Source organism: Desmodus rotundus, chromosome 2 (assembly GCF_022682495.2).
Source record: "Desmodus rotundus isolate HL8 chromosome 2, HLdesRot8A.1, whole genome shotgun sequence".
Lineage (NCBI taxonomy): Eukaryota > Metazoa > Chordata > Mammalia > Chiroptera > Phyllostomidae > Desmodus > Desmodus rotundus.
This window is the reverse complement of record NC_071388.1, coordinates 7,573,746-7,596,228: the sequence shown is the minus strand read 5'-3', so window position 1 is coordinate 7,596,228 and position 22,483 is coordinate 7,573,746. Positions and strand designations below refer to the sequence as shown.

Below are 22,483 nucleotides of genomic sequence, written 5' to 3'. Positions count from 1 at the left end.
GGGGTGGGAAAAAAAGGCAGCACTAACTCATGCCCCAAAGTCCTACAACAGCACCACCTAGTGACAAACATGCAAAATCACATTTGCCCGGCCACTGAGTTTACATGTGGAAAAACGTAACAAACGAGCTTAGAAAACCAGTGAAAACGGAAATCAAATGATCTCCTGTGGTATTAGAAAGCACATATCCTATTCTGTTTTTCAAGTAACTGTTGCTTCACTTCCTAATGTTTTGAAATTTCTCTTTTTTAAAAAAATCTTGTCTGGATATCATCAAACAAAAAGTGTCCAGTCATGGAAAGAAATGTATTTTTCAAGGATATGTGTAGCAACTAGATCACCACTGGTGGGTGATGTCGTCTCCATTCATCATTTCTGACTCACCCGACCTGATGCATACCCCTCTGGAGACTGACCCACTCAGCAGGACCCTCACGTTTCCGGAAGGCGTGAGTCAGCACCTCGTGAGTGATGCAGAGAGAGAATTGCTTTTGGAGGCGGAGGGTGTCCTCCCAAGGCAAACACTTTTCTGGCCTGTTCTTCTGGGCGTGCGACTAGGAGCTGGTTTCTTGTCTGTAGAGTTTGGAGAACACCATCTCCTTTGCGGTGGGGGGTGGGGGGGGAAGTTTGTGTGGGGGGGGAGGGGCACAGGAGTTTCCTGTCCGGCCATATTCTGTCTCCAGCACCAGGCTGCATACCCTGTCCCATCCCTACCACCACTTAAATGTACTTCCTGGGTGTCCCATCGACACGAGCTTCTCTCCACTCCGAGGACGGGTCTCTCATTCTAGTGCACTTGATGTTTCTCCCATTTTCAGTATGCTTCACATCTTAGTGATCGAGCTTGGGCCCCGCCTCCATTCAATTTTGTATTTGATCCTTCCCAGGAACCTCCACAAAGTAGTGGACCTCGGCACATCGCCGTTGTCACTCCAGAAGCGTGACTTGAACTAGGAATCAAAAAAATTCCAAACCCAACAAATTGTGAATATTATTTATTCAAACAAGCCAAAGTTTTTTTTTTTACTCTTACATGTGTGGGGCATGTAAGTACAAAAATAACGATTTTAGAAAACTAGTTGACGGGCGCAATTTGGACAGTATCTACCGTTCCTCTTCTGAGACAGAGCAAATACCTCTTGACTCCAACTCTGGGTCGTAACACAATTTTAAATCAACACGGTGTACTAAAAATAGAGGAAAACTCCAAAAGGGAGGTATAAAATAAACTTGAGTATTTCTAAGTTACACTTAAGAATTGTGCATCAAAGGCTGTTAATCTGAGATACACACAATACATTTTGCAAAGCGCGCCCTCTAGCGTCCGTTTTAGACTACGACGTTCGCAGCTCTTCCGCCTGCACAGAAACATTAACGCAGGAGCAAAGTCCCCTAGCTTTACAAAAAAATGAGTGGCTGCTTTGAATGGCTGAACACAACGATTTTAAACTTTCAGTATTTTTAACTGTGCAATGAGCAAAAATAGTAGGAAATGCATTATTTTACATTACAAAAAATCAGCTTTTATTACATGACCAGTCTCATGCATTCTCTTTCCAACCTCCCTGATAAGAACATTGCATCTACAGTAAGGAAAGTGGGGAAAAATTCCAGGTCGATACCACCAGCAACAAAGAACACGGCACTGTGTAAGGAACTGAAGTTAAGAAAGTTTATTCTGGGTGATTTTCGTTATAGAATAATAGATCCTTCATTGATTTGCATAATTTTTTCTTTATCACAAAAAGATTATCCTTTCATGTTTTCTTAACTTTCTTTCAGAAACGTTCACTTCAGAAATGTGAGGCTCATGTGCACTTCTACTGCAATAGGTGAAAGGAGCAAGCTGAACCCTCGTTTATATCTGCAAACTTTCAACCGCCTCACAAACAGCACTTAACAGGGAAAAAAAGTAAGGCCTGGCGCCTGATGGGGACACTGGCCTTCTCGTGATAATCTGACCTGTGCCTCCGTCATGAATAAAAATACAAAAATTCCAACCGAAACAAAGGAGATTCTGTGGGAAAACACCAATGGTGAAGAATAGGCTCGAAAGGTGCACAAGCTTTCAAGCCTCCTTGTAGTGATCGATACCCGGGCAGCTGGGCCCGACAGACTCAAAATCCACTTTATAAATCTGGGTGATCGGTACCTATAGACTCACACATCGGCTTTACTCAGATACTCAGACTGACGTGCGTGGGGTACCCCTGTGTGGAAACTACAATTGAGACTCCACCCAGTTGGTCTGATACAAATAGTTCTCCACCTGCAAAGGGAACCGCCCACTTCCCATCACTGCTTCACAGGCGTCCGCAACTCGGTCCAGCAGGTGTCCAGGGGCCAGACAGATATTTTATCACTCTCTCTCCTCTACCCCGAGATGCTCACTGGACACCTGCAGAACCACTGCTTTGGCAATGGTGCCCCAACAAGCCTTGGGAGGCTTTGCCTGGGACGCCTTCCTCTCTGTGCCCCTTGGCCCACCCCGTAGCTAACTGGCACTCTTTTAAGAGCGAGCGTGCAGCGAAATCACACAGTCCAATGTCGTTCAGAAACACAGGCCATCTGCATGTAATATCTCATCATAAGCTCAGAGCTGGTGAGACATCGGTTAAACTGGGTGCCCTGGAGACATTCACACAGGGCAGGGCAAAAGCAGGCTTCCAGTTGGGAGTACGCAAAACACAAGAGTTTATTCTCGGATTGTTATTTATTAATTACCGGCTTATCTTCCATATGAACAACGGTCAACCTACCTTTGCCCCGCACTGTGTTTAATTCCAGTAACTAAGGGGACGAGAGGTTTGGCAGACACACCGAGGGGCAGACACACCGAGGCCACCGCCAGGCCTGGCTTTGCTCTCACGTGCACAAATCCAGGTGACTGTGGTGTCAGGCTGTCTTCCCCTGCCCAGGATGACAATCTCACCGGCCCGGGCCCGGGCACTTGCTCAAGGTCAAATGCACAGTTTGTGCTCATTAGAGTCACTCGGGGCGCCCACTGAGGTGCACGGACCCTGAACAGCACCGGGTGAGATCCAGGATGGCATGGACCTTTGGGTGATGCCCAGCACCTGGCTGGGGCAATGCCATCCAAGTTGCTGTTGGGCTCAGGAACCGAGCTGGAATATTCCTGAAGTTTGGGGTTTGCAACTGTGTAAAATCATTTCCATCCCCAATGGATTCCACAACTTTAAAGGTAAAAGAAATCTGTAGATTCCTGGAATTAAAGCTACTTTGCAAAAGAGCAATTTCTGCTTGTTTTCTTACATACTTTTAACTTGTTTTTATTTTCCTCCCCTGCTCTCAAAATGGATTTTTCCCGTGTGCTGTGTAATTGGTATACAGTAGTCAGTTCAAATGTGAATTTCTCAGGACTCACCAGAAACGTACACAGCAACTTCCACTGTGTGCCGTTTTCTTGGCACTAAATACCTAGTATCTTTCTTGGCAAAACCATGTTTCTACATTTTTATGGTGTCTAGTTGTTTTTCCTAAAAGGAGAAAAAAACTTTTAGTGGCAAGTTTTAATTCTGAACAGTTCCGTAATCAATTCTACCAAGTTTGTGTGAGTGAAAACACAGCTGGGGTCCCGCGCGGTGATCTGGTTTCCACTAATCAGGATGACGCCTATGAAACTCGATTATGGTCGTTGATGGAGCAGGCTGTGGGGCAGCCGTTTATTCCCGGTGACATCGAGTGGCACGAGGCCAGAACTCAGAAGGGAACCGTGCTTGGCAGCTCCACCACATGGGGGACCCGGAAAGGGGAAATTAACAAAATTTCATTCTCTCAGGGAACCTACTGAATAATGAAACGCTCCTGCCTCGCGTCTTAAATGAGATACTACAATCTCCTAATCACAATTGCTTTGCAAAATCTATGATTCAAAGGTCTGCGGAGTGAGCGATGCTGCTGGGAACTACTTTCATAGTTCCGGACTGCGATTAACCCCACATTTACCTCCAACCGAGCTGCTGCGCGTCACGATGCACCAGGTGAAATCCTTCTTCACGGCAGGGCGTGCGCTGGGTTCAGGAAACCTCCTCTGCTGTCCCTCGCTGCATACTTGTTTTGGGTGCAGAAGAAATGCAAAATCGTGCTTTGGAAATAGCAGATGACCCCCAATCCATCACTTGGTGGTGCTTTTAAATTTCCAAGGGGGAAAAAAAAACCCCACTCACTCCCCATCCTGCTTCTTGTTCTTTTTCATAAACAGTTTCAGTTGCTGAAGACAGGATCTCGTTTTACATTTCCACATACCTTATCAGGAATATAAAGCATCACCAGGTTAAAAAAAAGTTTTGTTTATGTATGTTCATGTAGGAGCATCCCTTACCCCTCAGAGAGCTGACAGGGCTTGACAGCAACCTAATGCTAAGTCGCAGTTTTCAGGAAAGAACCACCTTCCAGGATGATACCCTCAAATGGCTGCTACCACTTCCTTTCCTGCTGAATGCACAAGCCTCCTTGAAGGTCCCCGAGCCCCCACCCCCACAACTCAGTCTCAATTTACAAAACTCCAGGAGGTGGGAGTCCCGAACAGGGTTTTGACTCAAAGTTCCATTTTCAGCAGCCAGGCATGCCAGGAAAATGTCCCACATTTAATTGTCTATTTCATTCTTGTTGCTAAATTATACTTTCGTAATTTAAGTGTTCCCATTAAAATGTCACACTCAATGACATCAGAGATGAAAAGGAAGAGAAATCCGATACAAAATACAAAGAATTATAGCAAGCTTCATTCAAATACCCAGGCTTGGAATCTAACTTGCTATTATCATGTACTGTGGGAACAGGGTCTGCTGACTGGCTGCGGCAGGAAGATTCTGGGCTTAGAAACCCGACAAGGGAAACAGAACGCAGGACACCTGATGAAGAAACAAGAAGCAACACTAACCAGCCCACACCTGCAATCTCCTTTTTTGATTTCAGGGGTTCAGAGTTTTCACGGCCAGGGGAAGGCCCCACCTACGGGGGCTGCCTTCATTTCTATGCAAAGTGGTCCCCAGAACAGCAGCCAGGGAAAATGCCAATAAGGCAAAAGAGGACTGCAATTCCAGAGACTTCTAACTCTGAAATAGATTTTGGATTATTGCCCCTCCGCTCGCCGAGACTGGCTGTGATGAGGAGCATCTCTAATTCTGTCCCACCAGCCCACCCCGAGAGGGGCTCCTTCCCGCCATGCTTCTACTGCACGGTGGATAACAGAGAATTCAGGCTCTCCTCCACAAGGGTCTGCGAGCGCTGGACAGTCTGCGAGGACACCAGGACATGTGTAAGTGACCTCACACCTCTTTGCCCCTGTTGTCTACTTCTCAAGATGGAGGTGGCCCCGGGGTCCGGTGAGCAAAGCGCAGGGCGGAGACATCCACCTGAGCCCACAGGGAACACAAGTAACACTCCAGCCGGAGGAGACTCCACAGTTAGCCCTTCCAGTGGAATTTTATTACATACGCAACTCCTCGCGATAGCAAAGCAAAGTGAACATTGAACTTGGCACACGGACGGGAGAGAAGGGTGCTGGCTTTGAACCCTTCTCCTAATTACATGGGATCATATAAGGCGAATTATATCGAGTTACAGGTTTCTGCTTGTCTTTGGCAAAGGCCTCAAATAACAGCAAGAGAAGATTTCCCCAAATAAGGACACCACTGCTCACCCAGTGGGGCACCTAGGACAAGCCCAGCAAAGGGAGGGAGCATGTGGGCCGGCGGCTCCACAGATCTGTTTAAGCTGATTCTCCTGGGCGTGCTGGAGTCCAGGCGGCTCTGCAAGTGGAAACACAGGGTTTCAGAGCATGGGAACAACGAGACGGCCCCTCCGGGCACTTTGGGTGTCTTGCATCTTCCGTCCCCCAAGAGCTGCTCAGGCGCACGGCCGCTTAGCCCTTTCTCTGTTTTGCTAAAGGGTGATAATCAAAGAAGATTTGGAAAAAGGAACAACTAAGCTAGTGACATAGAATTTGCTTTTCTCACTGAAGCGCTATTTACTGATTTTGAGTAAGATACGCATTTGAGCTAAAGACCAGCTTGGTGACAGAAGTCCTTGATGTACATCCGGCTCAGCACCACTTCCATTTGGCTGGGTGGAAGAAGGATTCTTTCAGGAGTGGGTGACGGCTGGAACCGGCCCCCTGTGCCCCCACCTGGGCGAGGACCCTGGGCAGAGTCTCAACAGAGGTAGTTTTTTGAAACTTGTATACCAACAACACTATGGAAGCATCGAGTACAAAAGGGTGGGCTTCCTTCTCACCCCACCGTGGTGGGCAAAGGCGTTCCATCTTCAGAAAAGGCTGGTGAGGACCATTGGGTGGTGATCTCCATTCAGGGCACAGAAAGACCCAGGAAAGGGGCCTGCTGCTGTTTCCGACTCAGAAGGGGCAGGCCGTGCGGCCATCAGGCCCCAGGCTGCTTCTCCTGTAGTCATATTGGGAGCCTTCTCAGACCATTGGGACCCTGGTTGACACCTGGTGCAAAATACCATTAAGTGCAATTCGTACAGAAAGGTGGCCGTGAGCTGAGCAGAGTGGTGAGCGCCTTGCACTCGTTTCTCCAGAGACGGACGGCAGCGAGGAGAGCGAGCCACGGCTTGCTTTTTATCTCGAGGCACATCAAGACGGTTTGGTATACCAGTCGCAGAAAGTCTGAAGCCCAATTCACTCTGTTTTGGTTTAGAATGAGGTGTTTTTTATTACCATTTTTCTTGGAAGAAGGAAGTTAAGAAATCAAGAATCAAAATACAGTGAATTCTGGAAGGCATCTGGGAGCAGAACAGAGATTTAAGACTAACGGACAGAGGAAGAAACCTGGCCTGGCAACCCCTGGCCTGCTGCGCTTGAAATTTAATTGTCTTCATAGCTGAGTTCAAGGCCGCCCGAGTTCAGGCTCTGTTCTTCATTTCCAGCGATGCCGGACAAGAGAGGACTCGTCGTTGACCACCTCGGGGCGGCGGGCGCCCAGCTGGCACCGGACCGGGACCAGCAGCAGGATGATTAAGATAAGAAGGATGATCCCACACACACTCATGAGGGTGTAGGAGACGATCCACAAAATGGGCTCGTTCAAGGGCAGGGCGGGGACGCAGTTGCTGGCTATGTCCTCTGTTGAGAAGGGCCCCGCAATTTCAGACACCGGCATGCCTGCGATTTCTGAGGAGACAGAAGGGGGAAATCCACAGCTGTGAAACGAGCAGTCCATCTCGAACACACGACAAGAGAGATGACCCTGGGCTTTATCAAACCACAGTCACCCTGGCCCCAGGTGCCAATGGCTTAGCCATCTGAGTGTGCACCGGGATGGGGTGGGGGGGGGCTCTCGGTGGCAGCGTGTCTTCAGCGGGTCCAGTCCCCTGTGACTGGAATGACAGCATATTTCAAGGTTGCTGGTGTGGAACCTGCATGGTAGGAGGCGCACACAGAAGCACCAGGTGCTTCGCACAGGGCTGGTGGGGCAGGAGAGCTCTGCAGCTGAGCATCGCGGCTGAGTGGGCCGGCTGTGGGAAGGGGAGAGAGCGGTAGCGTCCATGGCCACAAGCTCAGCTGGACCTGCCTGAGTCACGGGGACGTCCCTGGCAGAGTCCCATGCCCCGTGCTCCCTGGTGGATTCTAATTCTACGTCATGGAAGTTCTACTTTTGGTTTTTTGATGACTCTCTATACTGTTTTTCATAATGGCTGCCCCATACAACCCGGCAATCCCGGGTATTTATCCAAAGAAAGCAAAAACCATAATTTGGAAAGACATATGTACCCCTGTGTTCACTGTGGCATTATTTTATAATAGCCGAGATATGGAAGCAGCCTTGGTGTCCACTCATGGATGGATGGATGGATGGACATGCGGTACATATGTACGACAGGATGTTAGTCAGCCGTATAAAAACGACATCTTGCCAGTCGTGACGACACGGATGGACCCAAAAGGGTTACGCTGAGTGACATAACCCAGACAGAGAAAGACAAACACGGCATGGTTTTGGTTACATGTGGAATTAAAAAACAAACAAACAAGAAACGGACTCAGAGATGGAGATCAAACTGAAGGTTCCGGAGGGGAGGAGGGGGAGAGGGGATGAAAACGGCGAAGGGGAATGTGGTTAATGTTGCGATGCATGGTGACGGATGATTGCTCGGCTTGGTGTGCTAATCACATTGTAAGGTATGCAAACATCCAATCACTGTGTTGTACCCTTGAAACTAATATCCTATGGTATGTCAGCTACACTTACATTTAAAACGTTTGAAAAGAGTGTATTAAGCAACCGCAAAACTTTCTACAATAGATATGGCCTTACACTAGTCTAAACCCCAACTTTTTAAAAAAAGATTTTATTTATTTTTTAAAGGGAAGGGGAAAGGGGGGGAGAAAGAGAGGGAAAGAAACATTGATGTAGGTTGCCTTTCCCGCTCCCCCAACAGAGCCACCCTGCCCACAACCCAGGGATGTGCCCAGACCGGAAATCGAGCCAGCAGCCTTTTGGTTCACAGGCTGACACTCAACCCACTGAGCCACAACAGCCCGGTGTGACCCACACTGTTCATGGAGTCCATGACCCCTGGGTCAGACTGGCCCAGGAGGCCCCTCTACCCCACATTTGTCCTATGTGCCACCCACAGTGGACGGAGGACCCAGAATCAAGAGTGGTGCACGGGCACCCCAGGGAGTTAATGACGCAATGGGAGAACCAAGGGAAATGCAGCTGAAACTCGGATGGTGCTCTCACTGGGCGGCCGGTGCGGGGGCAGTTGAGATGATTTCTGAAAGCAGTTTTGGGGATTATCAGTATTTTATTGATCTACACGAGTCTTACCTGCCCCTTTCAGGAATACAGAATTTGTTTAGTGTTTGACGTTTTATTTAGGAAAAGAAAAAGCCCTCGTTATCCATTGTGTGCATATTTAATTGCAGAAATAAACATTTAGGCACCAGATACTCAAGTTGCTAAGCATTTAATTTTTCTGTAACTAAAGCGTCAGGGCCCTAAGGGTTGTCAATTAGGACCCTTTTCTGACTGAGGAAAGAAAACGTCCAAATAACAATGGAATAATGGCTTTAAGAGAATGGTTTAAAATGAGGGTGAGAAAGAAAACCTTGATCAATACATTGTCTTGCTAATGGAATTCCACTGTAGATTCTTGGTTTTCTCTCATTATGCTGGGAGAGAGCAGCAAGGAATGCAAGTCTGCAAATACCTACGAACAGAGGGGGGGGCCTTCACGAAATCCAGACACCCAAGGGGTGGCGAGAAGAGACACCCTACCCGCCAAGTCTGGCCTGCCATCTCTTTTTGCAAATCAAGTTTTGTTGGAACACAGCCTCATTCCTTCATTTCCATACTGTCTGTGGCGGCCGTCTCCCTACAACAGCAGAGTGGAGCAGCTGCGACCGAGACCATCTGGCCCACAGGCCTAAAGGATTGGCCGCCTGGCCCTTTGTGGCAGTAAAAGCTGGCCAATCCCTGGCCTGTAGCATAAAAATGCAAACCGTGAACAAACGTGGGAGATAACTAAAAATAAGCCTACTCTTATTACAAAGGCAATGCCATACATATTTATGGTACAAAACTTGAAAGTACAAGTGAAAGTATGGAAATTAAAACATATAAATTCACCACTCAGAAATAATCAGTATTTATATTTTAGAATGCAATCTTTTTCTACACATCAGTTTTTTAAAAATAAAACAAAGTTGGATCGTGTAGGACATGCTGTTTCGTAAACTATATTTTCACTTCACGTGCGATAACAATCTTTTCCTGTCATTTAATTTTCAACCATACCACTTTTTATGACTACCCACACACACAAAAAGCCACATCGTGGGTGTGTCAACTTCGCTCACCAATCCCTATGTATGACCCTGTAAGAAGTTCCCAGCGCTCTTTCCACTGTAAACACTGGTGTACGAAATGTCTTGTCCCTTTTTCAGAATGAGTTACTACAAGTAAAGTGATGGGTCAAGGTAGGCTCACTTTGAAGCATCCGCATATTTGCTGAAAAATCGCCCACAAGAGAGGCCCAGCCAGTATCCACGCCCACCAGAGTGCGGGGGAACAGCCCCTGCCCACTCACTGGCACTGGAAACGTAAGGTGTAACGGCGGTCCTCAACCCGAAACCATAAAGCCTTCAATTATTTGTTTACTAGGAGGGGAAACCACTTAAGGAATACACTCATTGGCCATTTACCCTTTTTTTTATTATAATTTCTGTAATTTTCTCATTGATTTGTACGAATCCTTTATATGGCAAAATTTCTTGTGCTGCAAATGTCTTTTCACAGTGGGTCCTTTGTCTTTCAAAAAATGTATTGACTTTGTAAATAAAGATGCTTTCACAGACGCACTGATGAGAGTGACACATACTCAGTGCAGAGACCCTAACCCGGCGAGGCATCAAGAAATTAAAAATCACCTGAAACCACCTCTGCTTCCAGACAAGATGAAGTACGAGGGACCAGATCTACCCTCCCCCCTGAAATAACTAAAAAACGGGACAAAGTATATAGAAAAGTGTAAGACTGAAGATCTTGGAAGCTGGGCGGGGAGAGACAGTAAGTGCTGAGAGATGAGAAAGGAATGATGTGAGTCGCACGAGTGCCCGGCTTACTGACCTGAGAAAGTTTCTGGGTTATGGCCCGGGGAACAGAGACACAGGCGGAGACCAGCGGAGCTCCCCCTGTTGGGGAGGCAGAGGGAGAGAAAACCGTTCCCGTTTGCAGGGAGAGCAGCGGACAGAGGACAGCTGCCCACAGGGAAACCCCACACCGTCCAGAGCGCCTCCCTCTGGCCTTCAGCTGAGTGCTGACGGAACGAGTGAGTGAAGGCCCCTAAAAGAACCACCAGAGAGGCTCAGGAGGAACAGTGCTTGGGGCTCACACACAGGGCTGGGGACGGTGCCTACTGCCAGCCGCTTCCTGTTCACTCAGTTTTCCGGAGAGAAAGAGAAAAGAACAAGCCAATTCACAGGGTATCACCTAGAGCGCCACGGGTCTTTCGTCTGTAATAGGAAAATTTAACCACAGACTAACCACGCCTCTGAGCCCTTCTCGTGAAGCTTAAAAGCAACATGAGACTGGATCAACTCTTTCTAAAGTAACTTAACTGTAACCAAGAACAAACCTCAGGAATATTCGTCAGGACACAAAAGCATTGCACTCTTTGGGGCTCCTGCGCCCAACTTCAGTGAGGGTGGGGGGGTGGCTCCAACACCAGCGAGCAATTCTTGCTCACCAGCAAGGCGTCCAAGAATTCAACTCAGTGCCGACACTAGCTATAAAAAAAGACCTAAATCAAACTTCCAGATATAAAAACTGCAATATGTAAGATGGGAAATATACTACATTGTGTGAACAAGACTATGCACTGAGGAAAACAAGACTAGTGCACTTGGAAACATAATAGAAACGATCCAAAATGAAATACAGAGGAGAAACATATATACAGAGAGCATCGGTAAACAGTAGGACTACTTAAAGTGCCTGTACATCCATGCCATTAGCCTACCCAAGTGAGAGACGGGGATGAGGAGCAGAAAAAAGATCTAACACAAATTTGCTAAACATGATGGAAACTGTAAACCACAGATCCAAGAGGCTTGAAGACCTCCAAGCACAAGAAACATGAAGTAGACTACACCAGTGAATCGCTAAACACCAGTGATACAGAGGAAAATCTTAAAAGCAGAGAGAGAGAGAGAGAGAGGGAAAATATTTTGTACAGGGACAAAAAGGATTAAAGACGATTTCATGCCAGAAATAATGCAAGCGGTAAGGCACGGGGTGGGGGGAAACCCTGTCAACCAAAATTCTAATCAAGCAAAAATATCTTTCAAAAACAAAGAAAAAATAAAGGCATTTTGAGACATATACAAGCTGCGAGAATTCATCACAAGCAGATGTGTGCACACACACACACGTACACTGGAATATCATCCAGCCTCAAAAAAGAAGAACCCTGCCGTTTGTGACACCCTGGACAGCCCTGGAGGACATCGCGCTAAGGGAAAGAAGCCAGACGCAGAAGGACAAACACTGTAGGATGTCATTTATGTGTGGAATCTCAAATAGTCACCTAAGCAGCCTGGAGCAGACTGTGGTTTCCAGGGGCCGAAGGGCATAAAGTGTCAGGAATGCAAGATGAATCAGTTTGGAGAGCTGATGTACGGCACAGTGAGTATAGTTAACAATATCGTATCACATACTTAAAGTTTGCTAAGGGGGTAGGTCTTAAATGTTCTTACCACCACCGAAACAAAAGAGAAAGAAAGCAAATGGCAACTAGGTGGGGGATGCGTTTCTTCATTCGTCTGATGGTGGCGATCGTTTTACACCGCATGTGTTATAAAAACACCTGAAATATATATAACTTTTACTCTTCAATTATACCTCAGCAAAGCCAAAGGAAAGGGAAAAAATCATCACCACCGGCCTGCACTATAAAATGCACTGAAGGAAGCCCTGCAAGCAGATCCACGGAATCGGACGGAAACCTAGAGCTCCGCAAAGCAACGGTAAACACCAGGAACCATAACTGCGGAGGCAAATATACCACCTGCATTCTTAACGGTAAATACGTAGGAAGGTAATTGGCTGAAAGCAAGACCAATAACAGCGTCCTGGGTGGTTTACGATACCGGCATAGGGGAGCTGCACACCGCAGCAGCCCGGAGAGCCACGGGGAGAAGAGAAGCTCACTGCTGCAGCTTCTTTTACTGCAGGAAGCAGCGGTGATAAATCGAGAGCAGATACTACAGACCCTAAGGTGAACACTAAAACAGCACAGCAAAGAGCAGTAGCTAACAAACTGGCCAAGGAGAGAAAACTAGAAATACTCAGTCCAAAAGAAGGCAGCAAAAGAAGAAAACCGGGTGGGGTGGGGGAAGAACAGATAAGACAAAGAGAACACAAACAGCCACATGGTAGACACAACCGTATCAATCACCACATTAAATGTAGTCTAACCCGGGGTTGGCAAACTCTTTCTCTGAAGGACCAGACAGAAAATATGTTAGGCTTTTTTGGGCCACGTGTGACTTCTGTGATATAGTCTTCTCAATTATTTTTACATAAACTTTTAAAAATGTAAAAACCATTCTTAGTTCTAAAACAGGCGACTTGCCAGGTCTGGCTGGCACGCTGGTGTCTGCCAGTCTGTGGTCTGAACACCCCAACGAGTAAGCAGAGACTGTCTAGTCAGATAAAAAGCGACGTTTAATTTTGTGACCATATGCTGCCTACAAGAAGCCCGCTTTAAATGTAAATACTCAAATATATTAAAAGACAAAGGACGCAGAAAGATGTATCACGCTAATACTAATCAAAAGAACCCCAGCGTGCCCATGTTAACGCGAGACAGAATCGAGTCAGATGGTAATTTCGCGGCGATAAAATGTTCAACTCATAAATAGGACAGAACGATACTAAACGTTTATGTGCCTAGGAAGGGTTTCAAAACACATGGAAGAAGAATGATGAAGCTGCACGGAGAAACCAGCAAATCCACAGAGGCAGCCCAAGGTTTCTCCACGTCTTTCTCAACAATAGAGAGAGCGAGGAGACAGGAGAGGTAAGGATACGGCCTCACTGGACAGCACTACCAGCCAGCTTGACCTAAGTGACAATTTATTTTACAGGATACTCCGCCCAACAGCTGCATATACACTGTTTTCAAGGGCACATTAAATATTCACGAGGACGGGCTGTAACACAGCCCGTAAGACAGGTTCAGTGCACGTACAAGACTTGTTTTATACTGTGTTCTCTGACCGTGGTGCAAACAGACTAGGAGTCAGTAACAGAAAGACATTTGGAAAAATCCCTAATTATCTAGAAACTAAATAACACATTTCTAAAACTATAAACATTCTGTAAGAAAACACAGGAGAAAATGTCCTTGAGTTAGGCCAAAAATTTCTTAATTACAACAGCAAAAAGTACCAACCACAAAAGAAAAAAATGATACATTTTATTTTATCAAAATTAAGAGCTCTTTGAAAGATAATATTAAGAGACAAGAAAAGATTGGGAGAAAATACTTGCAAGTTACATTTCTCATAAGGGGTTTGAATTCTGAACATAAAGAACCCTGACACTCACTAATAAGAAAATAAAAAATTCAATGTAAAATGGGCGAGAAAGTCTGAAAAGATGGTTCACCAAAGAAGATGCGTGAAAGGCAACACACACATGACAAGATGATCAAGATTGTTAGTCATTAAGGCAACGCAAATTGAAACCGCAATGAGGTATCACCGAACAGCTAGTAAAATGGGAAGAAGGACCGACCATCTCAAAGGTGGGTGAGGCTATAGAGGAGCCGGAACTCAGACACTGCTGGTGGGAACATAACTCTGAAAACCAGTTCGGCAGTTTCTCAGGAAGGGAAACATACATTTCTGTCACATGACCCAGCCATTCCACTCCATGGATTTACCCAGGAAAGACGAAAAGGTAAGTCCAAGGACTTCTACACTGCTGTTCATAGCTGCTGTATCTGGAACAGCGCAGACACTTGGACAAGACCCCAAAGTTCAACGGGTGCATGGGGGCAAACCACCCTCGGTATATCCACACAATTAAACATTGCTCAGCAGTGAAAATGGCTCAACTATTAATACATGAGACAAAACGAGTACATTTCAATAACTGTGCCGAATGGAAGAAGTCAGACAAAAGGGGATGCATACCGTGACTCCACTGATATGAAACTCTCAAAGTGGAAAGTAATCTATAGTTTCGACAGAAGGCAGACTGGGGGTCACCTGGGCGTGGGGGTGGTCAGCAAGGGCTTGGGGCAGGCAGAACGAACAAGTACGAGGGGACTTTTGGGCTTGTTGGAAATATGTATTGTCTCAGGTGTGGTGATGGTTCCAAGGGTACATATATGTGTAAAACTTATCAAGTTCTACCCCGTAACACGAACTGTTCATTTTATACTGTTTATATCTAAATAAAGCTGTTTAAAAAAATGAAAAGAACAAGATAGCCAAAAAAGTATGTCAGAGAACAACACCTGTGATATGATCACCTTTGGGTTAAAAAAGAAAAACAGAACCACGCCCAGCTACCCGGGTACGTGGGGGATCGACTTTACCATGGCTCTTCAAGGGGAACACCTGAGTTACACACTGTTTCATATGTGCTGCCGATATAGACGAGAAAACTGTAAACCCCAACAAAATCAAACTTTCCTCAAGCATGTGTTACTTCTATAATCAGAAAAGTTACATATATTTTTTAAAGCTTTTGTAAACCACCCCCAGTTTATATGTTGTCAGACATACTGTGCAATCTGGAAGCACCTGTGTCTTGCACTGGCGAACTAGCCACTCACCATTAAAGGGAAGGCGATTTAAAAACACCCCTGTAGGGCCTGACTGGTGTGGCTCAGTGGGTGGGGCATCGTCCTGCAGAGGGTAAAGGTAGCTGGTTCAATTCCTGGTCAGGGCACATGCCTGGATTGAGGGTTCAGTTCCCGGTCATGGTGCAAATGAGGGGTGGCCAATCAATCTTTCTTTCCCTCTCTTCCTCCCTCCCTTCCCCTCTCTCTAAAATAAATAAAATAAAATAAATATAGTCTTTAAAACATACTTCTGTAGGGTGTGTTCTAGGAATGCCATTCACCAAACATTTATTTCATATACTACTAGTTCTACGGTCATGGAATAGATTTTAATTTTCCATATGGCATTTATTTATGAGAGGCTAGAGTAAGCAGTTGCTCCAAGCACGGACCCTGGGGCCAGACTTCTGGGGCTTGGATCTGAGCTCCCACTTATGAACTGTGGCATCTTGGCCAAGTCACGTATCTTCTCTGCCCCTCAGGCTCCTCATCTGCTCATGGTGATGACAACAGCACCTTCAAGTCAACGTCTTTTGTATGTGGTTAACCAAGTGAATAGGAAGTTAAGCCCTTATCACAGGGCCTGGGGTAAGGCCACGCCTCCTAAGAATCACCCGTTAACCTAGTGCTATGTTTAATTCTTTCATCAACGTCTTGGATTAAAATTCAAATCACGTGTTTTCTCTGCCTTGTGGCCCAGATCAGGGCCCAGTGGATGATGGGTGTCTGAGGAAGAAACACCAATTTCCCTCCGATAACAATTGTAACGGTCAGATGTGTTCGCCACAGCCTACAAAACAAAGCGAACTGTCTCCCCAGACCAGTGATTTGGTACGGGGGTGAGGTCCGAGGAGTGTTCTGGAGTTCCGGGACAGGCGTCAGGATGCAGGGCCCTTTGGCTGCACCGATTTGCTGTGCAGCCTCAGAACCCTCTCCTGACGAACGGGGCCCAGTGGCTCTCACATCTTTGGACCGCATTCTAAATAGAAGGCGTGAGCACAGCTCTGCAGCTCTGTTCTGACCAGCGCGCATGCCTATTTTTACACGGGAACATGTGCCAGAGGATCTACTTTCAGCAAAGAAACTTCACAGTGAAACGACTGCCAAGTCCATGATGTGTCTCGAGGTGTCTAAGCTGAAACCTACACAGCTCGGGGAGGGGGCTGCCGACGTCGCCATCTATAAAAAGAGATGGGTGGTGTTTCAGAAGCTTTGGCTGCATGAAGAGGGTTGTCAATTTTCACACTCGAGTATTTTCCTAGCCCCAGGGTGCTGGGCCCTGGGCACCGGGCAGTTGCTCCTGCTCCAGTCTCTGATATCCGTTCCCAAGGTGTGAGGAGGATCCAGGTTAGCCAGCTCCGTGACACGCGGGGACGGCCCCCTTGTTCCTCTGGCTCTGACCTGAGACTAGAACAGCGACTCTCTGTTGGGGTGGGGGCGGGGAGTTGAAAGGAGGCAGCACAACAGAAACACGTGGGGATCTTCTCCCCAAATCCCCACCGCCATCCTGACAGCCCCTGGTGGAAAAAGGAGGCGAGGGCGAGAACCACGTGCGTGCGTTTTCAAAGGCTCCCACGGAGACTGACTCTTCAAAGTGATCTCTCACTCAGTGGTCTCCTTCCTGCCCTGTCCCCACCCCTGCAGAGAAGCCAAATCCTCTGAGCTAAGTGACGTCTGTCAAACAGAGATTATTAATGCCAGCCAAAATAAGAGGCACTGGGAGGCAAGGGCAGCTCCCGAAGGTTATGGCTCCGTCATGTGCTAGTTGGCACAAGGGTGGAAATGCCTCCAGCGCTAACATATACAAATGAGGAGAAAATATAATTCCCAATTTTTAAATATGGAGCTGAGCCCAGAAATAGGCCCCATGGCTGGGGTTCTGAAGCCAAGATGTGTATGTGGTGGGGAGAGGGGCAGAAGACTTAACTGAGCATCAAGGAGACCCGAGAGCCCAGAGGCCCGTGAAGTGCTGGTCTGTGGGTGGGAGGAGCTGGAAAACCCCACCGACATGGAAGGTGGACTGTCCAAGGCCTGAGGAGTGGGGGGTGAGGAAGACAAGAAAGACTCTCCCATGAGAAATGGAACCTCCACAACGCTACCTCAAGGTTCCATGGCTGGGATCTAAATTTGCACAGTTTGCAGAAAACCTGAAGTTTTCATGATCTGAGGAACTCAGCAGAAGCAAATGCACAATTGCTCATTAACAGCATTTGTACAACCCAGAGTGCAATGAATTCTCCCAGAGGGCAGGGGCGTGGGGAATGGGGAGGAACTCTCACGAAACAAACTCACAACAAAAAAAATTGCAAGCCAGCAAGAAAAAAATTCACCATGAGAGAACAAGTCCACAGACATAAAGATGAGATTAACTATCCATCTAAGACAGAAACTAGAAAAATCTGCTTGAGATCACACAATGGTTGTTTAAAAGGACTAAAAACTCACTAAAATACCAACAAGATGTTTTTTAACTAAACAAGCTAATTCAAAAGTTCAGAAAGGAAAGAAAGTTAAGAAAGAATAGCAGGGAAGTTTTAGAAAAGACAAATAATCAAAAGAAACGAATACTGTAAGATACCTCAGTGGAACAGAATAGAAAACCTAGAAATAATCATATATCTCCGACATATTTACTGATGTCATGGTGAGATTTCAAATGAGTAACGAGAAGATGCGTCATTCAATAAATGTTATGGGGGCACTGGGGTTGTCCTCTTGGGAGAAAATAGTTTAATGCAAACATTCTGTGCCAGAGTAAATCGAACATGAAAGTTCTTGAATAAATCCCCAAAAAAATTTTACTGAGGAAGGTCATTTGACATGTGACATTAAACCTAAGAGCCTTAAAGCAAAAGATCGCTATGTTTAAACACATGAAAGTAAACGTTTTATGTTAAAGTTCATTATGTTCCAAAATAATTGATATGAGATATTTCCCCAGACAAATGGTTAATTTCTTACTCACATAAAGAGCTCCTACAGAAAAATACAGAGAAATAAAAACCCAACAGAAAAATACACGGGAAAAAGACACGAGTGGTTAGTTCACAGAAAAGGAAAAACAAACGCCCTTAGAAATATGAAAATACGAAAATAAAATCCACCTCACCCAAATAAGGAAAACAAATTAAAATGACTCTGTGACAATGGTCTCCAACTATCAGATGGGAAAGTTACCCACAGTGTGGTGACACCAGGCTGGCGAGGCTGCCTGGAGAAACGGGCTGTCACAGGCACAGCCAGAGAGCTGGCTTAGCCAGATGTAAGCCCGTGTGACCTCTGCGGAGGCCACGTGACCATATTCACCACAGAGACAGATGCTGTGCGCTTTAACCCAGCAATTCTACTTCTAATAATCTCACCCAGAGGCATGCTTCCGCATGAGGGAGCAGATATGTGTAAATGTATCCACTGAGGGACTGGAAACAGCCTAAACGCCTACCAATAATGATTGGCGAAGTACACTGGGGACCATCCACAGAACGGAAGATGGGAAGGCTGAAAAAATAATAACGAGGGAGCACGTTGTGACTCATGTGACTGTGTCGGACTGGGGCAGTAGGTAATTCATCGTAGCACTTAAATACCACCTGGCCAACTTTGCAAGTTGAATTAAAAATAATAATGGGTATAAAGAAAATACAAGCCACACCAAATTACAGAACACGCCCAAAAAGTGAGCTAGTATGTCTGGAAAAGTGTAAGGTAGTATTTCTAGAAATGAAATATGTAGTCAGTGTAATTAAAAATTCACTAAATAGATTAAAAAGATTGAAGACAGCTGAAGAGAGAGTGGCCAATACACATGTTAAAATTTTTCATAATAAAATATTGAGAAGAGTCAGAGGAGAAACTACATGTTCAGTAAATGATGCTGAGAAAATTGAATATCCATGTATAAAGATTCGGTTCCTACTTCACATTTTAGGAAAAAAAATTAGAAAGTATATAGTATCTTTTAAAAAAGATAACTCTATTTTCTTAGATTAAGGAATTTCTTAAATAAAAGCAGAGTAAAAGTTGTAAGAAAGATTAGTAAATTTTATTTCACTAAATTTAAGAAAAAATGTAAATAAAGACACCCCAAAACCAAGTGAAAAAGGCCAGAGAGATTAAGAGGTTTACCATGCACATAACCCAGCAAAATCAATCTCAAATATTTAAGAACTCATATATATCAATAAAAAGGGTAAGTAGAAAAACATGCAAAAATGGTTAATAGAAAAATCAACTATCAAAGAAGCTCCAACATCCCATAGACACATCAGGAGGTAAGTCATCTCAGCAGTAATCAGTGAAAATAATACTGTTTCACACACTTAGATAGCAAGACACCAAAACGACTATGATGACCCTTTGACAGAATGGAAATTCTGATGCAGTTCTGGTGGTCCACCTGCTTCGGGGACAAATGTGACAGTGCCCAGCACTGCTGACCGGAGCGCCAGATCATCTAGAAATTCCACCTCTCGAAGACCTCAGCCCCGTGCACAAGCTGCTCACCACAGAACTGCTGAGGACTGCGAACGTTAGAGACGGGCACACGTGAGCGCAGGCGGGACGGGGGAGGCCCCTGGGTGTACTCACACGACCGCACACTACACAGCAGTCAAGAAGAGCGGCCCAGCTCTCGGGGCAGCAATGTGGGAAGTCTAGAAAACGTAATGTTGGAGAAGAAAAGCAGGTTGACAAAGGGCACGTGCCGTACGGCAGCATTCCTATAAGTTAAGAAATACCGAGAAATCCAAACGACCAACCCTTGTTTTGTCATAAATACTTACTTACAGGTATATGATGGTCTGTTTCTAGGGTGCCCCTCAATGGCCCACTTCCTGGCTTGTACTCCCCTCCCCCACCCACCAATCGAATAGGGCAGAAGGGACACCATGTCACTTCCAAGATCAGTTTATAAAATGACTGGCTTCTGTCTTAGAGGCTCAGTTGCCCCCCCCTCTCTCTGGGATCACTTAATCTGGGGTGACCACGGACGCATCTAGAGGACATTCAGACAGGCCAGGCGCAAGGTCCACATGGTAAGGAAGGAGGGGTCCTGCAACCACCCCATCACTGAGCTTGGGAGGGGGCCCCCAGCCTTCAGTGCTGCAGGCTCAGGGGAGACCCTGGACCAGAACCACCTGGCTGAGCCCCCCTCAGTTCCCCAAACACGCTCTTAAAGGGCTAACCTGGGGACAAGTGGGTCCACAGCAACAGAAAAGAATCCAAGGTACTTGTAAGGATGCGGTGAAGTTGTTACGTGCCGCAAATGTGAGAAGAACATACACCAGCCTCAGGAGAGAGGTAACTCTAGGGAGGGCGGTGAGGCGGGGCCTTAGCTATCCTTATTTTTTCATTTCTATGACAAACATTTGCAGAAAATACAACAGAATCTTAGCATTTCTTAAATCTGGGTGATCTGTAAGTGTGTGCACAGTACACAATTTCCTGTGATTTTAAGCATTTTCTCTGTTATTTAAAACATGTTATAAATTAAAAATAAACACTTGGAGACAGAAAAAAAGGGCAGGCTATCTCTTCCGTTTGTTAGGAGCCACAGACACCGCCTGGCTCCGAACCGCGGCCCGAGGGAAGCAATTACTTTAATGGCTAACCCACCAGCACTGAAGTGGATGCGCATCAGTGTGCCTTCCCACCGCTGCTAAAATCGAATGGCTAAGCACCCAAACCTTAAATACCTTTCAAAAAACAGCCACATCAAACTTCCGTGAGAGCCCCTAACCAAGAATCCACGGTGAAATTCAGGGGAACGTCTCTGCCTACAGATACTGAGTGATCAACAGTTTCCGACAGCACTTCCCATAGCAACGGACGGGGCTGACGGCGGCTCGGCTGTATTAACCGAAGTGGACGTGTGACCGCTGTTGCCATAGTAGCCTCTCCTTTGATGGTATTTAACGAGAGAACGGGAATTGTAGGGAAAATTGCTTTGGTTCTTAGATTCTCTGGGTTAAGAGAAGTAAGATGTCTACAGCTGGGAGATACGGTGTTTCTGGTTGCAAACAGCCCCAGCCAACACACGGAGGGCGATCTCCCTCCACAAACAGCACACGGGCTGAAAGAGTTAATGCCCACCTGAAAGGTCCCATCTGCTCATGGCCGAGATTGAAACAAGACAAGTCCCAAGGCCCCCGAGTCTGGTCACCAACACGAAAAACTCTGCCCGGACATTTCAGAAAGTACATCACACACAACACTGAAACATGTACGTGGATTGGGGATTGTGCTTACACAGACTAGGAACTGGCCTAAGATCCCAGGTGTAATGTTCCCTTTTCATACTTCTCTTCTGTTCTCCAAATCACTTAATGCTGCAGGAGTGAGCGTGCTCAGACAAGAAAATGAAGCATCACTTACCTACTGGGTTTCCCGGACTCCCATTTTAAGAGCACAGCATGGGGAGTAAGGGCTGAAATCTCTCCCTCCCGAATAAATCAGCAGTGATGGGCATTTTGCCTGCACGCCACCTCTCCCCTAAACTCTGGTGGGTGTGAGGTCAGAGTGAAGGCCTAGTTGGTAGGTGAGCATTCCTGCCCAGCCTACAACTACTGTATTTTGCTGTGTATAATGTGCACCCACATTTCTGGCCCAAACTTTCAGGAAAAAAAGCTTTTAAATCAAATTATTTATTTATTTATATTTTGATACTTGTTTTTTTGTATTATAAAGGGATTTTAGCATTTATTTTTGAACATGTTATGGTATAAGAAATTTTATGTAACAAACAATTACCAAACACAAGAACAGATGTGAGGTATTTCAGGTACTGCCCATGTATAGTGTGCATCCTTATTTTCCCTCAAAAACGTGGGCAAAAAGTGCACATTATACACGGCAAAATACGGTAGATCTCAGGTGGAGGGCTTTCTTTCATCCTCTTCCCTCTCCCTCAGGACGGGTTTCACTATAAACCCCAATTTATTTCTTTTCCTTCCGTTTCCTGGTCATTAGCTCTTTTCCCTACCTCACAACTGCTTAGCTGTTCTAGCCCTTGGCATATTAGGAGCGCAGCTTAGGATTTCCCTCAGTTCCTGACCTTGACCTATGCACCAGACATTGTCAGTCCTCTGACACCCTCCCTGCGCACACACTTTCTCCCCAGTCTCCCTCGTTCCATCGCTGACTT

General features: G+C 46.1%; 1 protein-coding gene across 1 annotated transcript in view; it reads right to left on the bottom strand.

Moving 5' to 3' along the window:
- Window positions 1-978: 978 nt before the first annotated feature.
- BACE2 (beta-secretase 2) overlaps window positions 979-22,483 on the bottom strand; it is a 72,702-nt gene continuing 51,197 nt past the window's right edge. Inside the window, exon 9 of the mRNA XM_053917302.2 lies at window positions 979-7,153. Within this exon, the coding sequence (XP_053773277.1) occupies window positions 6,900-7,153 (254 nt within the window). The 3' untranslated portion in view covers window positions 979-6,899. The remainder of the gene's footprint in view (window positions 7,154-22,483) is intronic.